General features: G+C 45.8%; 1 protein-coding gene across 5 annotated transcripts in view; it reads left to right on the top strand.

Annotated features, from left to right (window-relative positions):
* LOC140425043 (tensin-3-like) overlaps window positions 1–17724 on the top strand; it is a 666087-nt gene that overhangs the window by 586062 nt on the left and 62301 nt on the right. For all 5 annotated transcript variants that reach the window (XM_072508833.1, XM_072508834.1, XM_072508832.1 and 2 more), the window contains 3 exons: window positions 4330–4505; window positions 8495–8618; window positions 8889–8978. In XM_072508833.1, coding sequence (XP_072364934.1) covers window positions 4330–4505; window positions 8495–8618; window positions 8889–8978 — 390 coding nt within the window. The remainder of the gene's footprint in view (window positions 1–4329; window positions 4506–8494; window positions 8619–8888; window positions 8979–17724) is intronic.

Genomic DNA, 17724 nt, shown 5'->3' with positions numbered 1-17724 from the left:
GTAAGTGGGAGGAGGAGTTGGGAGAGGAGATCGAAGAGGAGACGTGGGCAGATGCCCTAGGAAGGGTGAACTCTTCCTCTTCGTGTGCGAGGCTCAGCCTCATACAGTTTAAGGTACTGCACAGGGCACACATGGCCGGGACAAGGATGAGCCGGTTCTTTGGGGAAGAGGACAGTTGTGTTAGGTGCTCAGGGAGCCCAGCAAATCACACCCATATGTTTTGGGCATGCCCAGCGCTGGAGGAATTTTGGAAGGGCGTAGCAAGGACGGTGTCGAGGGAGGTAGGATCCAGGGTCAAACCGGGCTGGGGGCTCGCAATATTTGGGGTTGCAGGGGAGCCGGGAGTGCAGGAGGCGAAAGAGGCCAGTATTCTGGCCTTTGCGTCCCTGGTAGCCCCGCGAAGGATTCTTCTTCAGTGGAGGGATGCGAGGCCCCCAAGCGTGGAATCCTGGATCAACGATATGGCGGGGTTCGTTAAATTGGAGAGGGTGAAATTTGCCTTCAGGGGATCGGTACAAGGGTTCTTTAGGCGGTGGCAACCGTTCTTGGACTTCCTGGCAGAATGATAGACATTGGTCAATGGCAGCAGCAACTCGGGGGGGGGGGGGGGGGGGGGGGGGGGGGGGAATACTTTATTTTTGTTTATTTGCCCTGGGGGAATCTGAGGGGGTGTGCATATTTGCTATGTTTGCTTTGTGTTGAACTCAGGGTGTTAATTTAATATTTATGTATAGGGGAAGGGGGGCACGGGGGTAGTTTTAATTTGTTCTGTATTTAATTTTATTGGGTTTCTTTCCCATTCTGTTGTTGATATTTTGAGAAAACCCTAATAAAAATGATTTAATTTTAAAAAGTTGGACACGGCACGGCTGTTGGTTCGCACCACATATACCTGAGATGTAGCCGTAACTCCCTATCCTGCCTGGCCCCCAATAGCCGTTGATTCCCTAGGAGATAGCACAGTGGTTCAATTCCCGACTTGCGACACTCTCTGTCTCCGGATTCTGCACTTTCTCCCTGTGGCAGTGTGGGTTTCCTCCAGGTGCTCCGGTTTCCTCCCACAAGTCCCGAAAGACGTGCTGTTAGGTCATTTGGACATTCTGAATTCTCCCTCTGTGTACCCGAACAGGCGCCGGAATGTAGCTACAGTAACTTCATTGCAATGTTAATGTAAGCCTACTTGTGACAATAAAGATTATTATTATGATCTGTCTATTTCCCCTGAACATGGGTACAGAGACTAAGGGCGTCAATAGATTATTCTTGGCATTTAATATATATAATCACGTTGGTGTAGCAATCAGTTAAACAAATGCAATAGTCTTGACATCTTTGCTGGCCTCCAAAATCTGAATTTGACACCATGAAAAAAGTCACATGAAGTTCTCGGTTTGAGAATTGTTATGCTTCTCAAAAAAACTGGGTTTAGCAGTCTTGTCCTGGATCCAGATGGATGTGCATGCGCAGGAAAATTGTCGACAATTGAACAGGCCCTGTGGGAGGCTGTAAAAGTTAGTGCTATGGAAAATGGGACCTCTCCAGGGATCATGTTGCTGTTCTGGATATTGTAAGAAAACAATAGTGTGAGACAGAATAAAAGTGTATTTTTCGGAATCTGCCCAATCCTACGCATGATTTAGAGACCTTTTCAATCTTCCTTGCTTGTGGATGAAGGTGGGAAATAGGCACATGAGCAGTTAAAGTTTTAAAATTTTAACCAGCTGAACTGAACAGCTGATGAGTACACCAATCAAAGTGGGATCCTTCTTAACATTCGCGTGCCAGGTCCTAAGGTTATCATTTGAAGCTGACTATAAATTTTACTGAGTGCCTTGACTGCGATATCGCCTCAGCTCTACAAATGTGCATAAGGCTCTTGAATCCTCACTATCCCCGATCCACCTCAGGGCCCAGTGCCCCCTCACCCAGTATCCACATGCACAGACCTTTTCGGCCCGATAATAACATTGAGAATCCTTTAAGGTGCTCATGAACCTATCAAAATAAACAATTACTCATTCAAAAACACTTTTCAAAAACATAATTCTCTTAATTCAAGAAGTGGTTGTAGACAGCTTAAGCCAACTACGTTGAGACAGATGTATCAATAACCCATGCTAAACCGAATCCAGTTGTAGGTGTTGGAACTCAGCCAAGCATTCATAATGAAATTCACATGCACAGCTGTATTTTTGAAATAACCACCAGCGCTAGTACTTTAGAATCTCCTGAAGTCCGTGAAACACGTTAGCCATTTGTTCAAGCTTAAAAACAGGGGAACAGATGTCTGAGATATTATTCACTTTATCCATTGGACAATAGATTGAAAACTTTACCACTTTGGTAATATAGATCAATTTAATGATCAATTACCTTGTGAGAACGTAGCCCAAACATTAATCACTATTAAAAACATATTTAATCTATCATAGAGCATTACGTTGTGAGATGTGGCGTTATCAACCCATTTTGAGCTTACACGTCAAAAGGTTCACAACACCAGATGAGGAATCCCCCTTAGTTCATAACATGTGTGGTGAACGGTGTCACCTACCAAAATGAGTCCAATTCAGTGAAAGTTGCAGGGAATCTAAAGTGTCATCCCTCAAAGTTGACCCAGTCAGGACGGGAGTGCTGCATGCAGGCTTCTGACCTGTTCCTTTTCCTACAATTGGAATGGATGAGGGCCTTCTGTATGCTGGACCCACAGGCCTCCATTTTCAGCTCCCCAACATGGTCTGCTCTTTGGATGGAAAAACATGGGCCTTCGCATTAACCTTGGAGCAGCAGCTGAGTTTCTAACTTGAAACTGCTGCTCACGGAAAAATGTCCACGGTTAACATTGGTACAACATAGGCAGCACGGTGGCACAGTGGTTAGCACTGCTGCCTCACGCGCCGAGGTTCCAGGTTCGATTCCGGCTCTTGGTCACTGTCCGTGTGGAGTTTGCACATTCTTCCCGTTGTTTGCGTGGGTTTCGTCCCCGCAACTCAAAAGATGTGCAGGGTAGGTGGATTTGCCACGCTAAATAGCCCCTTAATTGGAAAAAATGAATTGGGCACTCTAAATTTATAAAAGAAAACAAAACCATCGGTACAACATGAAGAAATCCATTTTTACATGGAAAGTGTATAGAAAGTTCAGCTGTATAGAACCTTAGTTAGGCCACACTTGGAGTATAGTGTTCAATTCTGGTCGCCACACTACCAGAAGGATGTGGAGGCTTTAGAGAGGGTGCAGAAGAGATTTACCAGAATGTTGCCTGGTATGGAGGGCATAAGCTATGAGGAGCGATTGAATAAACTCGGTTTGTTCTCACTGGAACGAAGGAGGTTGAGGGGCGACCTGATAGAGGTATACAAAATTATGAGGGGCATAGACAGAGTGGATAGTCAGAGGCTTTTCCCCAGGGTAGAGGGGTCAATTACTAGGGGGCATAGGTTTAAGGTGAGAGGGGCAAGGTTTAGAGTAGATGTACGAGGCAAGTTTTTTACGCAGAGGGTAGTGGGTGCCTGGAACTCGCTACCGGAGGAGGTAGTGGAAGCAGGGACGATAGTGACATTTAAGGGGCATCTTGACAAATATATGAATAGGATGGGAATAGAAGGATACGGACCCAGGAAGTGTAGAAGATTGTAGTTTAGTCGGGCAGTATGGTCGGCACGGGCTTGGAGGGCCGAAGGGCCTGTTCCTGTGCTGTACATTTCTTTGTTCTTTGTTCTTTGCATCTGGAATGCGTTGCCTAGATTCAATCATGTTTTCAAAATGGGAAAATTTACAAGCCTACAAGGAAATGTGGGTAGCGAGACGAGTTAAGTTGCTCTTGCAAAACGTTGACACAGTCCCGATGGACTGAATAGCCTCCTGGAATGTAACCATTCTGTGATAGTATTGCTTACTTCTGAGTGTAGATATAAAACCTGTTTAATTTTCCAGCACTGATAATTGTCACTTCGATAACACAAAATGCATTTTTTCTAATTTTACTGCCTCAAACAATGATAGTGAAATGTTGTGAATTTCTGCATGCGTTCCTAGATAAAAGCATTTACTATTACTACTAAAAAAGATTTACTGTTTTTACATTTCTTCTCACTGTAAGCGCAGCCGTCCGCTTAAATAAAGTTTTAGACCAATTAGCTGGCAGATAGCTGATTGGAAATGAAGCAAATAGCCATCAGGCTCTCTCCATATTTTCTAAACCTTTAATATAATATGAACGCCGATTATGTGGATGTACTAGAAAATATAGGTATATTAGTTCATTCCACTAATTCAAGGTTTTTTGAGGGGATCATTCCAAATGTTAACCTTTTACTTCACACACAGGTGTGCCAGCAGATGACGGTCACATAACATTAGGAAGGGCAAGGAAATGGAGTAGTGGACAATATGGACAAGGTGATGCTCAACCGTTGTATGATCAAAGTGGATGGATGAAATCCCCTGCCCCTTGCCGCTCTGTGCCCGCTGGAATGTTTACCACAACCGGCCAGTCGGGGGAGGTAGGTTGAAAATAATAGAAATGATCATATTGCATGTAAAACTTCCCTTGTGTCCATCTCTTCCCAAAATAAAAATGAACGTATTATTAATCCTATTTTAAGTAAAGTTGTTGTGTCGCTTATGCTGTTTGAAGAACCACAGATTTTTGTTATCTGCTCAAAAGGAGGCTACATTTCTTTTATCTTGTTTTTCCTGAATGTATCATTAAAATGTTATTTTTTTCATCTAAAGAGGCTTCTGAGTTACCAGTCAATATTTACCTCTTCCCTGAACTATATGGTCTGAGTTGATTTTGAAAATGAGCAGATAATTTAGACAAGCACCTGAAATGCCCATATCATACAAGGCCATGAGCCAAGTGTTGGAAAATGGGATGAGAATAGATAGGTGCTTGATGGCCGGCGCGGACGCAATGGGTCAAAGGGCCTCTTTCCGTGCTGTAAAGCTCTATAATTTGTTCCCATTTTTCCAGTGATGCCATAGTCCTTCAAGATCTGAAGACTCACCGCAATGGCTCAAGCTGGCTAACCTATGGTTAATACTTTCAGAGTGCATTATCTGCAGAGTTCCTGTATCTCATGGAAGTTGTGCATTCTCAATAATTCTCCCAAAATGTATATAAAGCAATTAACAGTCCCTCTCAACTTGTAACTTTGCAGAGCTTCTGCAGATTTAGACAAAACAAAATCATAGGTAATTCACTATTTTATCTATGTTGTTGCTCTTGCCTCTGATTGAATGGCTGGGAATTGGCATTCATGCCAAACCTGTGGACACTGTTTTTATATTGCACTAACAATGGTTCTTGGCACATCAATCTTATGAGCTCAACAGCAATCTATTGGTGAACCGGCTGTGATTTGCTAAAGCCCCAATGGAGTTGAGTAAATTTGTTTTCTGGTTACAGTTGCCCACATAAAACCAGTTTTGAGCTGGTGACGAGTATGGTTTTATTTACTGTCACTGAAGCACAAATTAATAGAAGGAACATTATAATGCTTCGTAAGCCAAGGTTTAGAGTGGTTCTTTGAAGTTAGTAGCAACAGAAATCACAAATATCAAATATATTATTAGCAAAAAAATGCAATATAAATTAGCAGGGTAATTAGGCTTGAGGAGGCACTTCTGACTTGCTGACTCTATGAGGGGAACTTTTAACCCTGAAAATATCATAGAATCATAGAATTTACAGTGCAGAAGGAGGCCATTCGGCCCATCGAGTCTGCACCGACTCTTGGAAAGAACACCCTACCCAAGGTCCACACTTCCACCCTATCCCCATAACCCAGTAACCCCACCCAACACTAAGGGCAATTTTGCACACTATGGACAATTTAGCATGGCCAATCCACCTGACCTGCACATCTTTGGACTGTGGGAGGAAACCGGGGCACCCAGAGGAAACTAACGCACACACGGGGAGAACGTGCAGACTCCGCACAGACAGTGACCCAAGCCGTGAATCGAACCTGGGACCCTGGAGCTGTGAAGCAATTGTGCTATCCACAATGCCACCGTGCTGCCCTATGTATGGGTTTGGGTCAGGTGACAGCTGAAAAATCTGAAAACCACCCCTCATCTGCCCACTCCCACATCCAGTTTTAACAGAGGAGTTTGAAGGGTGGGAGATGGTCAACGAACCCACTCGCAGGAAACGGGTTGATCACTTAAATATTATATTGAAACTCTATGTACCTAAAGAATTAAGTACCAGGTTAAATTTAAACCCTTGTTACCCCAAGAGACCAAACATCTGTCCAGCTCAGCCTTAAACATATTCAATGATGGAACATCCTCATCTTTGTCCTAAATGATCAATGCCTTACCTTGAAACTGTACCTCTGTGTTCTATATTCCCTAGCCAGGATGAAACAACCACTGTGTCTAACCTGTCAAGGCCTTTCAGAATCTTCTAAATTTCAATGAGGTCAACTCTCATTCTTCTAAGCTCCAGAGGGTATAAGCTTAATTAATTCAGCCTCTCAAAATATACGGCAACCCTTTTGTCCCAGGAACCAAGCTCTAAGCCTGCACTGTACTACTCCCAATGCAAGTATATCTTTCCTTAAAAATAGAAACCAAGACTGCACAGAGTGGTCCTAGTGTGGCCTCACCAAAGCCTTGTTCAATTGTAAGACTGCTTTATTTTTGCACTCCAATCCCTTTGCAATACATACCAACATATTATTTGATTTCTTAATTATTGATGTATCAACATGCTAACTTTGTGTTCCTTCTATGAGTACACTTAAGTCCTTCCAAACATTAACATTTATAAATTTCACATCTTTTAAATAATATTCTGCTTCTCTATTCTTGCAACCAAAGTGAAAAATTCTTCCCTACATTGTACTCCATATGCCACCTTGTTACCCATTCACTTAACCGGTCCATAATCTCTTTGTCGCCTCTTTGTGTCCGCCTCACAGCTTACATTGCCACCAAGTTTGCATCTTCAACACACTTAAATACTCTGTCCCTTCATCCAAGTCATTAATATAAATTGCAAATAGCTGTGGCCCCAGCACAGACCTTTGAGGCCCTTCACTACTTACAATCTACCAACTTGACTCTATCTGACACCCGACTCCCCCAACCACCTGAATAACCCAGACCCAATTACCACCTCATCCACCTGCCCCTCTACCCACTTACCTCATCTACCTTATTATCCTAGCCATTCACTGAGTCATCCATTCAACCCATTCACTGACATTCAGAATGGAATTTTAAACTTACCATATTGCAGCAAGTACCTCAAAAAGGCACCATGTCCTGTTGTTCCCCGGACTCTAATCTGCTCTGATGGAGCTCTTCGGGGACCTGCACTCCTCATTTCTGGGAAAGCCAGGCTTGGAAGGCCAAGCAAGAAATGTGGAGCAGCATCAAGTCAGGGAAGAATTCAAGCGGAGCAATAATTTGGCAATGATTTCCGCTCCTTGGAAGACCCAGGCCTATGACCCTTCAAGTGTATTGTTGCGGATGCTATAACAATCGATTTTGCCAGTGACTGACAACAGGCTAACTGACTGTAATTCCTTGTTTTCTCTCTCCCTTCTGTCTAATATAGAGTTGTTACATTTGCTAACTTCCAATCTGTTGGGACCATCCTAGAATCTAGGGAATTTTGGAAAATCATAACCAGCACATCCAATTTCTTTGCAGCTATCTCTTTTAGAATCTTAGGATGTCAGACATCTGGGATTTTGTTGGACTTTGGGCAATTAAGTTTTCCAAATACTTATCTCTGCTAATTTTAATTATGTTAAGTTCCTTACTTGTATTAGTGCACAGGTTACCCTCTATCTACAGTATGTGATTTGTTTCACCCCCCCCCCCCCCCCGAACTCCTACCAATACCACCCTCCCGTCCACACCCAAATACTATCCACTTAATTTAGGCACTTAGCTTATCCCCAACCTGTCAATTTCAGTGGGACCTTTAAACTTACCTGGTTTACGGCAGCTAGTGCTCTATAAAAGTGTTCTCCTTCAATTTGCCTCCCCTGCACTTTGACACTGGGCTTCAGAGACTGGGTCTACCTGGATCTCACCCAGCTTGACTTGGAAGGTCGGGCGAGACACGCACAGAGGAAATTTGGTATAGGTCAGTGGGCGTGGAGTGGCTTTCCAATGCTGATTGTCACCCTGAGGAAGTTATCTCAGCGAGGAGGGCAGAGGTGAGAAAAAGCAAAAATGAGCTTTTAATAAAACATCGGGAAGATTGTTCAGCTGAGAGTAGAGTAACTGTAATGTTTTTTATTAAAGTGTCAAATTATAATTTGCCAAATGACATGGTCATACAGTTCACCAGGAGTACTGTTTATTGACGATACAGAATATCAGTCTTAAAATTTGAATGTGCCTGCACTTGTGACGGTTCCCTTCGCATATTCATCACCACTTAACACAAATCCAACTCCAATCGGCCTGTATATTTAATCAATGCCAACTTGTACTAAGGAACGTCTGTTCTATTCTGCTGCAGCTAAACACATCTGGATGTAGCGTTGGCCAAGACGAGGTGGATGGCAGATTGTTAAGCTCGTCCTCTGGAGATGAAGTGGCTCCTCCCACACCAGCGTTTCCTATCTCACCACCAACTCCATATGGTAATGTTACCCCATTGCACTGAGCAAAAGGCATAAAGCCTGGAATTGTGTTTTTTAAGTTCTCAATTTGAAGCAAATTAGAAAATTAGCGAAAATTCAAATGTTGGTGTGCACCAACATGCATTAATGTTTAGAACTAAAGGCAAATAATGCCACCAGCCACCCTTAGTGCTATAGAATTATTGAATCAACAGCCCCCTTACCTCAAGTACTGTCACTTATTTGGCTGTCTGGGGGAATAAATACTACTTTGAATTTCTTCTCTTGCAGTGAAAGTATTGAAGACCTTTTCTGCACTTTCTCCGATCGGAGTTGGGGAACAGAGCAGCAATGCTTCAGGTGGCTACAGAGTAGCCCCAGGTAAGGAATATACCCTAATAAAAGGAAAATAATGCAACTGCTGGAGATCTAAAATAAAAACATAAAATACTGGAGAAACTCATCAGGTCTGCCAGCATCTGTGGTGAGAGAACTGACTTAATATTTCCAGTTGAATATAACTCCCAGAAGAAGAGTCATTTGGCTCAACACTTTGGGCTGGATTCTCTGTTTGAGAGACTAAGTCCACACGACGGCGTGAAAACGGTGGTGTTCTACACCAGGAAAACGTGCAAAACAGCCACCGATTCCCTGCTCGGGGGAGGGGTGGGAGTGCTAGCAGCCAGGCAGTGTAGAGCTCCCAGCTCTAGTTGCCCGATATGGCCTGGAGCATTGCCGGGTCTGTGGCCGCGCATGGGCACGGCGGCGGCCTGCAGCGGCCGCGCCGTTCTTCATGGCGGACGCAGCCCACGGACCCGGACCGCAAAGGTAGTCCCCCCTTCGGCCGGCTCACGCGTCCCGGACCCCCCCACATTACCCCCAGCCCTGAATAATGCCCCCTCCCTGCCCGCGGATCGGCCCTACCCCTGACTGTGGCGGCGCTGCACTGAGTCCGCAGCCACCACACTGAGTTCCAGACGGGTGAGACCACACGTGTCCCACGCCGTCTGGAACTCGGCCCGTCGGGGACGGAGCATAGCAAAAGCGGCAGCTCTCCGATTTCTTCGTCATCGGGGATTCTTCGCCCCGTCGCCGAACCCGATTTCGGCATTTGGGGAAAGGAGAATCCTGCCCTTTACCTCTCCTCCCTCCACAGACTCTGTCAAACCTTCTGAGGTTTTCCAGTACTTTCTGTTTTTACTCAGGAATAAACTTTTTTTTAAATTGCATTTTATTCCAAACATATATAAAAAGTTACAACATACACACAGTTCGGGAAACAAACTTCCCAACCACAACTTTACAGTTTATACAAATGTTCCCTATTTTTTGCCCCCCCCCCCCCCCCACTCCCTGCGACGAACAACTAGGGGCAGCATGGTAGAATCGTGGTTAGCACTATGGCTTCACAGCGTCAGGGTTTCCTCCCACAAATCCCGAAAGACGTACTATTAGGTAATTTGGACATTCTGAATTCTCCCTCTGTGTACACAAACTGGCGCCGGAATGTGGCGACTAAGGGCTTTTCACAGTAACTTCATTGCAGTGTTAATGAAAGCCTACTTGTGACAATAAAGATTTTTTTCTTTTGAACTCCTCAAACATGGCCACAAACATCCCCCCCCCTTGCCTCAAAACTCTCCGCTGAACCCATTAACTCGTGTTTGATCTTTTCCAGCCAAAGAAAGTCATATAAATCACCCAGCCAGGCCGGTTCCCCCGGTGGCGTTGCTGACCACCATTCCAATAGGATTTGTTGCCGGGTAATCAGAGAGGCAAAGGCCACAACATCGGCCTTCCTCTCCTCCATCTGCTCCGGCTTCTCCGATATCCCAAACATCGCCACCAAAGGGTCCGGCTCCACCTCCTCCCCCACTATCCTTGCTAGCACAGCGAATACTCCCACCCAAAATCTCTCCAACTTTTCGCAGCCTCAGAAAATATGTATATGATTCGCTGGTCCCCGCCCACACTTCTCACACTCGTCTGCCACCCCCTCAAAGAATCCACTCATTCTTGTCCTCGTCATGTGTTCTCTGTGTACCACTTGAATTGCGCACTAGGAGGTCACATTTACTCTTCATAGTGCCTCACTCCATACTCCTCAGTTTATCTCCCCTCCCAGCTCTCTTCCACCCCCCACTCCTCCTTAATCTATACCACCCGCTCACCTCCCTGTTCTCCCAGCCACCTGTATATGTCCCCGATCTGGTCCTCATCCGGAAGCAACAGTCCCTCCAGCAGGGTGTACCACGGCGACCTGGGGAACTCTTTCCAAACCTTCCGTGCAATGTCCCTTACCTGCAGGTACCTAAACTCACTTCCTCTTGGGAGCTCCACCCTCTTCTTCAATTCATCTATACTGGCAAACCCTTCTTCCAGATACAGATTCCTCACCTTAACCAGCCCCACTTCTCTCCACTTTCTATACGTGCCATCTATCCCCTCCCCCCGGCTCAAAACCGGGGTTTGCGCATAATGGTATTAACACCGACAGCCCCTCTGTCTCCTCAGCTGGGTCCAGATCTTCACTGTGAACTGCACAACCAGTGTCTCCGAGTATCTGCTTGGCGCCATTGACAGTGTCGCCATCACCATAGCCCTTAAGCTGGATCCCCCTACAGGATTCTTCCTCCATCCTAACCCATTCTGTCCCTTCTCCTTCCCACCATCGCCATACCTTCTCCACGTAATCCGTCCAATGCAAAGTAGCAGGTTTGACGCCAACCGCCCCATCTGCTTCTGCAACAGGGTCCTCTGAACCCTTGGCACCTTCCCTGCCCATACAAAGTCCGAAATAATTGTGTCTAGTTTTCGAAAGAAGCCCTTCGGCATAAAGACCGGGATTGCCTGGAATATGAACAGGAACCTCGGCAGAATGTTCATCTTCGCCACTTCGACCCTCCGTGCCAAAGTCAAGTGCAGCGTGATCCTCCCTAGCCTCCTTCACCAGTTTTGTAAAATTCCATTTGTGCAGCATTGCCCATTCTCTCGCTACCTGAATCCCCAAATATCTAAACCTGTCTCTGGCCCTGTCATGGGAGTGTCGCTGTAAGAAATGTTTTTGTCTTATCACATGATGTCATTGTGTGGGTGGAGCTGGGCTGTGGCCCTGAGTTTTACTTTCGTTTTGAGTTTGAACTGGTTTGTACAGCACAGGTTGAAAAGAAGTGCCTCTTTATCTGCATTTTAAAAGATGTTTCCAGATTACTTGATAACTTGAAAAGAAGTGTCTCTCTATATTTAGTTTAAAAGCTGTTTCCAGAATACTTGACAACTTAAAAGTGATAACTATTTTCTGGAAGCAATTCAAACCTGATCGTTTGAAAAGGAAACGAGAGCATCCACACCAGGCCTTGAGTGCTGTGTGCTGGACCACACCTTTGAAAAGGGGGTTTCTGGGATCTTGTTATTAAATTGGAACAGCTTAAGGGGGGAATTTATTAACGGTGATATATAGATTACTGTAGCTGTGTGGGCTATTTATGTTTGTGATTGATAAAAATTCTTACTGTGTGTGTTTATAAAAATGTTCACTAAATTTGTAGAATAAAGCTTGTTTTTGATTAAAAGTGCTTAAGGCCTCTGTTGAATAACCCCTGAAAGGCAGGCCCTTCTGCTCATCGTAACCAAAATCAATAAACAGTTGTATTTCAGGTGAACTCCATGCTATACATTGTAGTTTTCTAAACCCTGGCCCATAACACCCCCTAAATTGACTCGCCGACCCAACTCATTCACCGGGGACATTTCGCTTTTCCCTACATTTAACTTGTATCCCGAGAATGCCGCAAACCTTGCCAACAGGCCCATGATCCTCTCCATGCTCTCTAGCGTGTCCAAAACATACACTGGGAGCTTGTCCATACATAGCGACACCCGATGCTCCCTTCATCCCCTCATAATCCCTTGCCACTCTGCCGACCCCCGAAGAGCCATTGCCAGAGGCTCTATAGCCAGCGCAAACAGCAGCGGTGACAGCAGGCACCCTTGCCTTGTTCCCCTGTGTAGTTCAAAGTTCCGTGAACCCATGTCATTGGTCCGCACATTTGCCCTCGGTGCCACATATAACAGACACACCCATGCCACAAACTTCGACCCAAACCCAAACCTTCCCAGGACCTCAAACAGGTACCGCCACTCCACCCAGTCGAATGTCTTTATTGCATCCATGGACACAACTGCCTTCGGTTCCTGAGCTCTTGACGGGGTCATGATCACATTTAACAGCCTCCCTATATTGCTAGAAAAGTGCCTGCCCTCTACGAAGCCTGTTTGGTCCTCCGCAACCACACTAGGGACACAACCTTCCATCCTTCCCGCCACCTATTTAGCCAGAACTTTCTTGTCTGTATTTAACAAAGATATGGACCCACGTTCCAAAGGGTCCTTCCCCTTTTTTGGTTTTAATGTGATCACTGCCTACGTCATCGCCTCCGCCGGCTCCCCCTTCTCCAATGCCTCATTAAACTCCCCCAAGAGATGTGGCGCCAGGTTCGTCGCAAACTCCTTTTAAAATTCCGCCAGGTAGCCATCGGGCCCCGGGGCCATCCCCGACATCATAGCCCTCATACAGTCCAGTATCTTCCTCACGCCCGGGGACTCCTCTGGCTCCTGCCTCTTCTCTTCCTCTAACTGTGGAAACTCAAGTTTGTCTCAGAACTGTCCCATGTCCCCACCTTACCCCCTGGGACCGTCCTGTATAACTCCTTATAATAATCCCTAAACATCTTGTTTATCGTCCCCAGCTCCAACACCACTTCTCCTGCCCCAGTCTGTTTCCCTGGACGTGGCCTGCCTCCGTAGCTGATGCACTGACATGCAACTACCTTTCTCCCCATATTCGTACTGCACCCCTATTGCCCTACGCAGCTGCCCTACCGCCCTCCCCGTTGTCAGCTTATCAAATTGCCCCTGTAAATTTTTCCTCCCTGCCAATCCCTCCATGGTGGGCACGCTCTCCTCATCTCCCTCCACTATCTCGCTCATTAGCCGCTGTTCATATTCCTCCCTCCTTTTCCTATCTGCATGTGCCTTGATTGAGATAATCTCCCCTCGGGCCACCACGTTTAGCGTTTCTCAAAAAGTGGCCACCGACACATCCCCATTTTGGTTCAGTTCTACATAATCTTAAGTCACAGCCCACATTATCTGTCAACAACCCCGAATCAAGCCTCCACCCCGGCCTCTGTGCCCGCCCCGATCTGAGCCAAATCTCCAGTCAATAGGACGCATGGTCTAGATGAATAATAATAATCTTTATTATACTATCCCCGCGTACTCTGCTTCCTCCAGCCCAACCAAAACCTCCCGGCTCACTACAAAAAAGTCAATTCTGGAATACACCCAATGCACATGCAAAAAAAAAAAGAATATTCCCTCCCCCTGGGTTCTTGAAGCGCCATGGGTCCATCATACCATCCTTTCCATAAACCCACCCAGTTCCTTTGCCATACCCCTGCTACCCATTGACCTGGAGTTCGATCAATCTACCCTCCACTCTAGGACACAATTAAAATCTCCTCCCATAATCAGCTGGTGCATGGCCAAGTCCGGGATTGCTGCCAGCCACCCACTCATTAAAACCTACATCATCCCAATTAGGTGCATACACGTTCACCAACACCACTGGCATCCCTTCCAATACCCCACTCACCATCACATATCTCCCACTCGGATCCCTCACTTCCTTCTCACAAACCCCGTTTTCTTACTTATCAAAATTGCCATCCCTCGCGACTTTGAATCAAACCCCGTGTGCAAAACCTGACCCGCCGACCCTTCCTTAGCCTAACTTGGACCTTCGCGTAGAGGTGCGTCACCTGCAGAAAGAGCACCTCCGCTATCAAGTTCCTGAGGTGCGCAAAGACACAAGATCTTTTCACCGGTCCATTGAGCCCTCGCACATTCCATGTAATCAGCCTTACCGGGGGTTTTCGCCTCCATTCCCCTCTACTGTCCGCCATCCTCCCCTTTTGGTTCTACTCCCGTTAATTTCACCCAATACCTGGCCCATCTGAGATGGCCCCTTTGTCTACCCCTGACCATGTTTCTTCTCCAACCTTGCGTTGTCGCAGCACCCTCGCTTTCCTCCCATCCTCCCCTTCCACCAACCCCCCACCTCCCCAATGGCCACTTCGCTCGGCCTTTTCCCCCACCTCACTTCCGTTCACCAGCATTACGTGGCAACTCCTGCTTAAAGGTCCTCCTACTGGCCCCCCACCCTGCCCCGCCCTCACCTCCTTCAGGGATAAACTCTATTTAGAGCTAGGTTTTTTAAAATTTAAAGTACCCAATTCTTTTTCCACTTAAGAGGCAATTTAGCATGGCCAATCCACCTACCCTGCACATCTTTGTTGTCGGTGGGAGACCCATGCAGGCATGGGGACAGTGACCCGGGACCGGGATCGAACCCGGATCCTCAGCGCTGTTAGGCAGCAGTGCTAATCACTATGCCACCGTGCCACCCTAGAGTTGGGTTTATTAACCTCAATGAAGGACTCCAATAATCCTGATGCAGATTAGACATGAGCTCCTTACATAATGAAGCACTGCACCCAGAGATCTGTGTGCTGTAATGCACCCCTGAGGTACCTGCTGTGTTCTGACCCAGCCCAAACATCCTTTGAATTATGATATTGTTTTTAGGCAAATTAGTAGACCTTTACATGATATGGTTGAAACATCTGAGCCGGATCCTGGAAGCTTTTGGTGGGACGGTGGGGAATGGGGTAGTAATTTTGACTTTTGGTGATAATGCAAAACAAAAGATAATTGCCACTGGAGGAAGCCCCTTGAATCCTAATGCAAAACTTGCCTTCAGGATATACTATTGTGCGAGTGGAATTTATGGTGCATGGTCTGCAGCAACAGACTCTGATGCAATAACATGATTCCCATTCTACATTTTCTTGTGTTAAAATAAATGTTTAAAACCATATCAAATTGCAGTACTATACCATCTATGCTAAATGATAAGTCATAAAATCATTTCTGTCAGAGGAAATGTAAAGAGTTTGAAAGTTCAATCTGGATTTGACCAGAGCAAGACCAGGGATTTGCAAGCATTTCAGCCAGACCTCCAGGCTTCTGCCAAGAGCAAAAAAGTTGCCACAGCTGCTGCTTTGCCATGCCCACATTAGCACAGAATACAGTTTCACACTGTTTCTTGTTCCTGTGGCGTTCAATCCCAGCCATTGTTTGTGCACAGAAGTTTAGATACATGGTTAACCAGATGGAAAGGAGAGCAGCACAGTGGCGCAGTGGGTTAGCATTGCTGCCTCATGGCGCCGAGGTCCCAGGTTCGATCCCGGCTCTGGGTCACTGTTCGTGTGGCGTTTGCACATTCTCCCCGTGTTTGCATGGGGTTCGCCCCCCCAACCCAAAAGTTGTGCCGTGTAGGTGGATTGATCATGCTAAATTTCCTCTTAATTTGAAAAAAATGAATTGCGTACTCTAAATTTATTTTTTTTAAACAGATGGAAAGGCTGTGGAATGCTTGGAGCATGGAACAGCTTCGTTGTATTTTCTTTTTGCTGAGAAAAGCAAATTTCAGTTTTGTCAGGCATCCTTGCCTCCGAATTCAAACTATCATCACTACATATGCTGCAGATAAGTTATGCGGTTCTGAAGGCTCATTAAAATCAGCAAAGTAAGAGAACTTTGCCCAGCTGAAACTTTATACGTAGTTTCAACAAATATTTGTTCAGAGTTATTTTAAGCACTAGTTTTGCAGCTGTGGTCTAATGAACCTGAGGTCCAACACTCAAATAATGTCCACAAGTTGAAACACAGAGAAGTGATTCATTTCCTGTTTCTTTCAGTAAAAAATACAATTTCAACAGAAAGGGAATAAACAAGTTAGCCCATCAGTTTTCTCACAAAATCAGGTAAAATACCTGAGGTACTTGTTTAAAAGTTACACTTTCAGACCAATGTCTTTTCAGGCCAGAGGTCAAGGGATCTACTTAGACGGTAATGTTTTCACACATCCCAAAACATAGAAATGTTTTGAGCATTTACCTACCAATGCTCATTTTCAGTAGTATTAATATATTTGCAACAAAATTGAATCATTAACATCTCAGGGATCACACTCCGGTTCTGAGATTTTTGGCTTTGATTCACAAAAAAAGACTGGGTCAACTTTTACCTGAGGAAACACTTTTTTTAAATGTACTTTATTCCTACATATACAAAAGGTTACAAAACTTGAACAATTCGGGGAACAAACTCCCCAAGTTGCCACTATACAGCTTGTACAAATGTTTCCCTTTTTCATCCCCCCCCCCCCCCCCCCCCCACCCCCCCCTCACCCGCTGAGAGTGATGAACAGCTCCTCAAACATGGTCACAAACATCCCCACCTTACCTCGATGCCTTCCGCTGCACCCTTTAATTCGTACTTAATCTTTTTCAACTGAAGAAAGTCGTATAATCACCCAGCCAAGCTGCCATCCCCGGTGCCGTTGCTGACCACCACTCGAGGAGAATTCTTCGCCAGGCAATCAGAGAAGCGAAGGCCAGAACATCGGCCCTCCTCCCCTCCATCAACTCCGGCTTCTCCGATATCCCAAATATCGTTACCAAAGGTTCCGGCTCAACCTCCATCCCCACTATCCTTGTTAGCGCCGCGAATGCCCCCGTCCAAAATCTCCGCAACTTTTCATAGCCCCACAACATTTGACCATGATTCGCTGGTCCTCGCCCACACGATTTTATCCTTGGAAGAACCCACTCATTCTTGCCTGATCATATGTACTCTGTGTACCACTTTCAACTGTTTCAGGCTCATCCTTGTGCACAAGGAGGTCACATTTACCCTTTGTAGAGCCTCGCTCCATACTCCCCAGTTTAACTCCCTCCCAACTCCCCCTCCAACTTCTCCTTAATCTTCACCACCTGCTCACATCTCTGAAGCCACCGTGCCTACCTATCCATCTGTCTGATTGGAACTGCTGACCTTAGGCTTAATTGCCTGCCATTAGTGTGCACTTGGCAGTGTGGCTTCCGAATATGTATCTTACAATTTAATAATTCAGGTTGTCCAATGAAAGAATTTCTATCTCCAGGTTAATGAGGTGAATGTGTTCACTGGGTGGTATTTTCCACGCAACCCGCCATAGAAT

The sequence above is a fragment of the Scyliorhinus torazame genome, chromosome 6 (genome assembly GCF_047496885.1).
Source record: "Scyliorhinus torazame isolate Kashiwa2021f chromosome 6, sScyTor2.1, whole genome shotgun sequence".
Lineage (NCBI taxonomy): Eukaryota > Metazoa > Chordata > Chondrichthyes > Carcharhiniformes > Scyliorhinidae > Scyliorhinus > Scyliorhinus torazame.
This window is presented reverse-complemented; position numbering and strand designations above follow the sequence as displayed.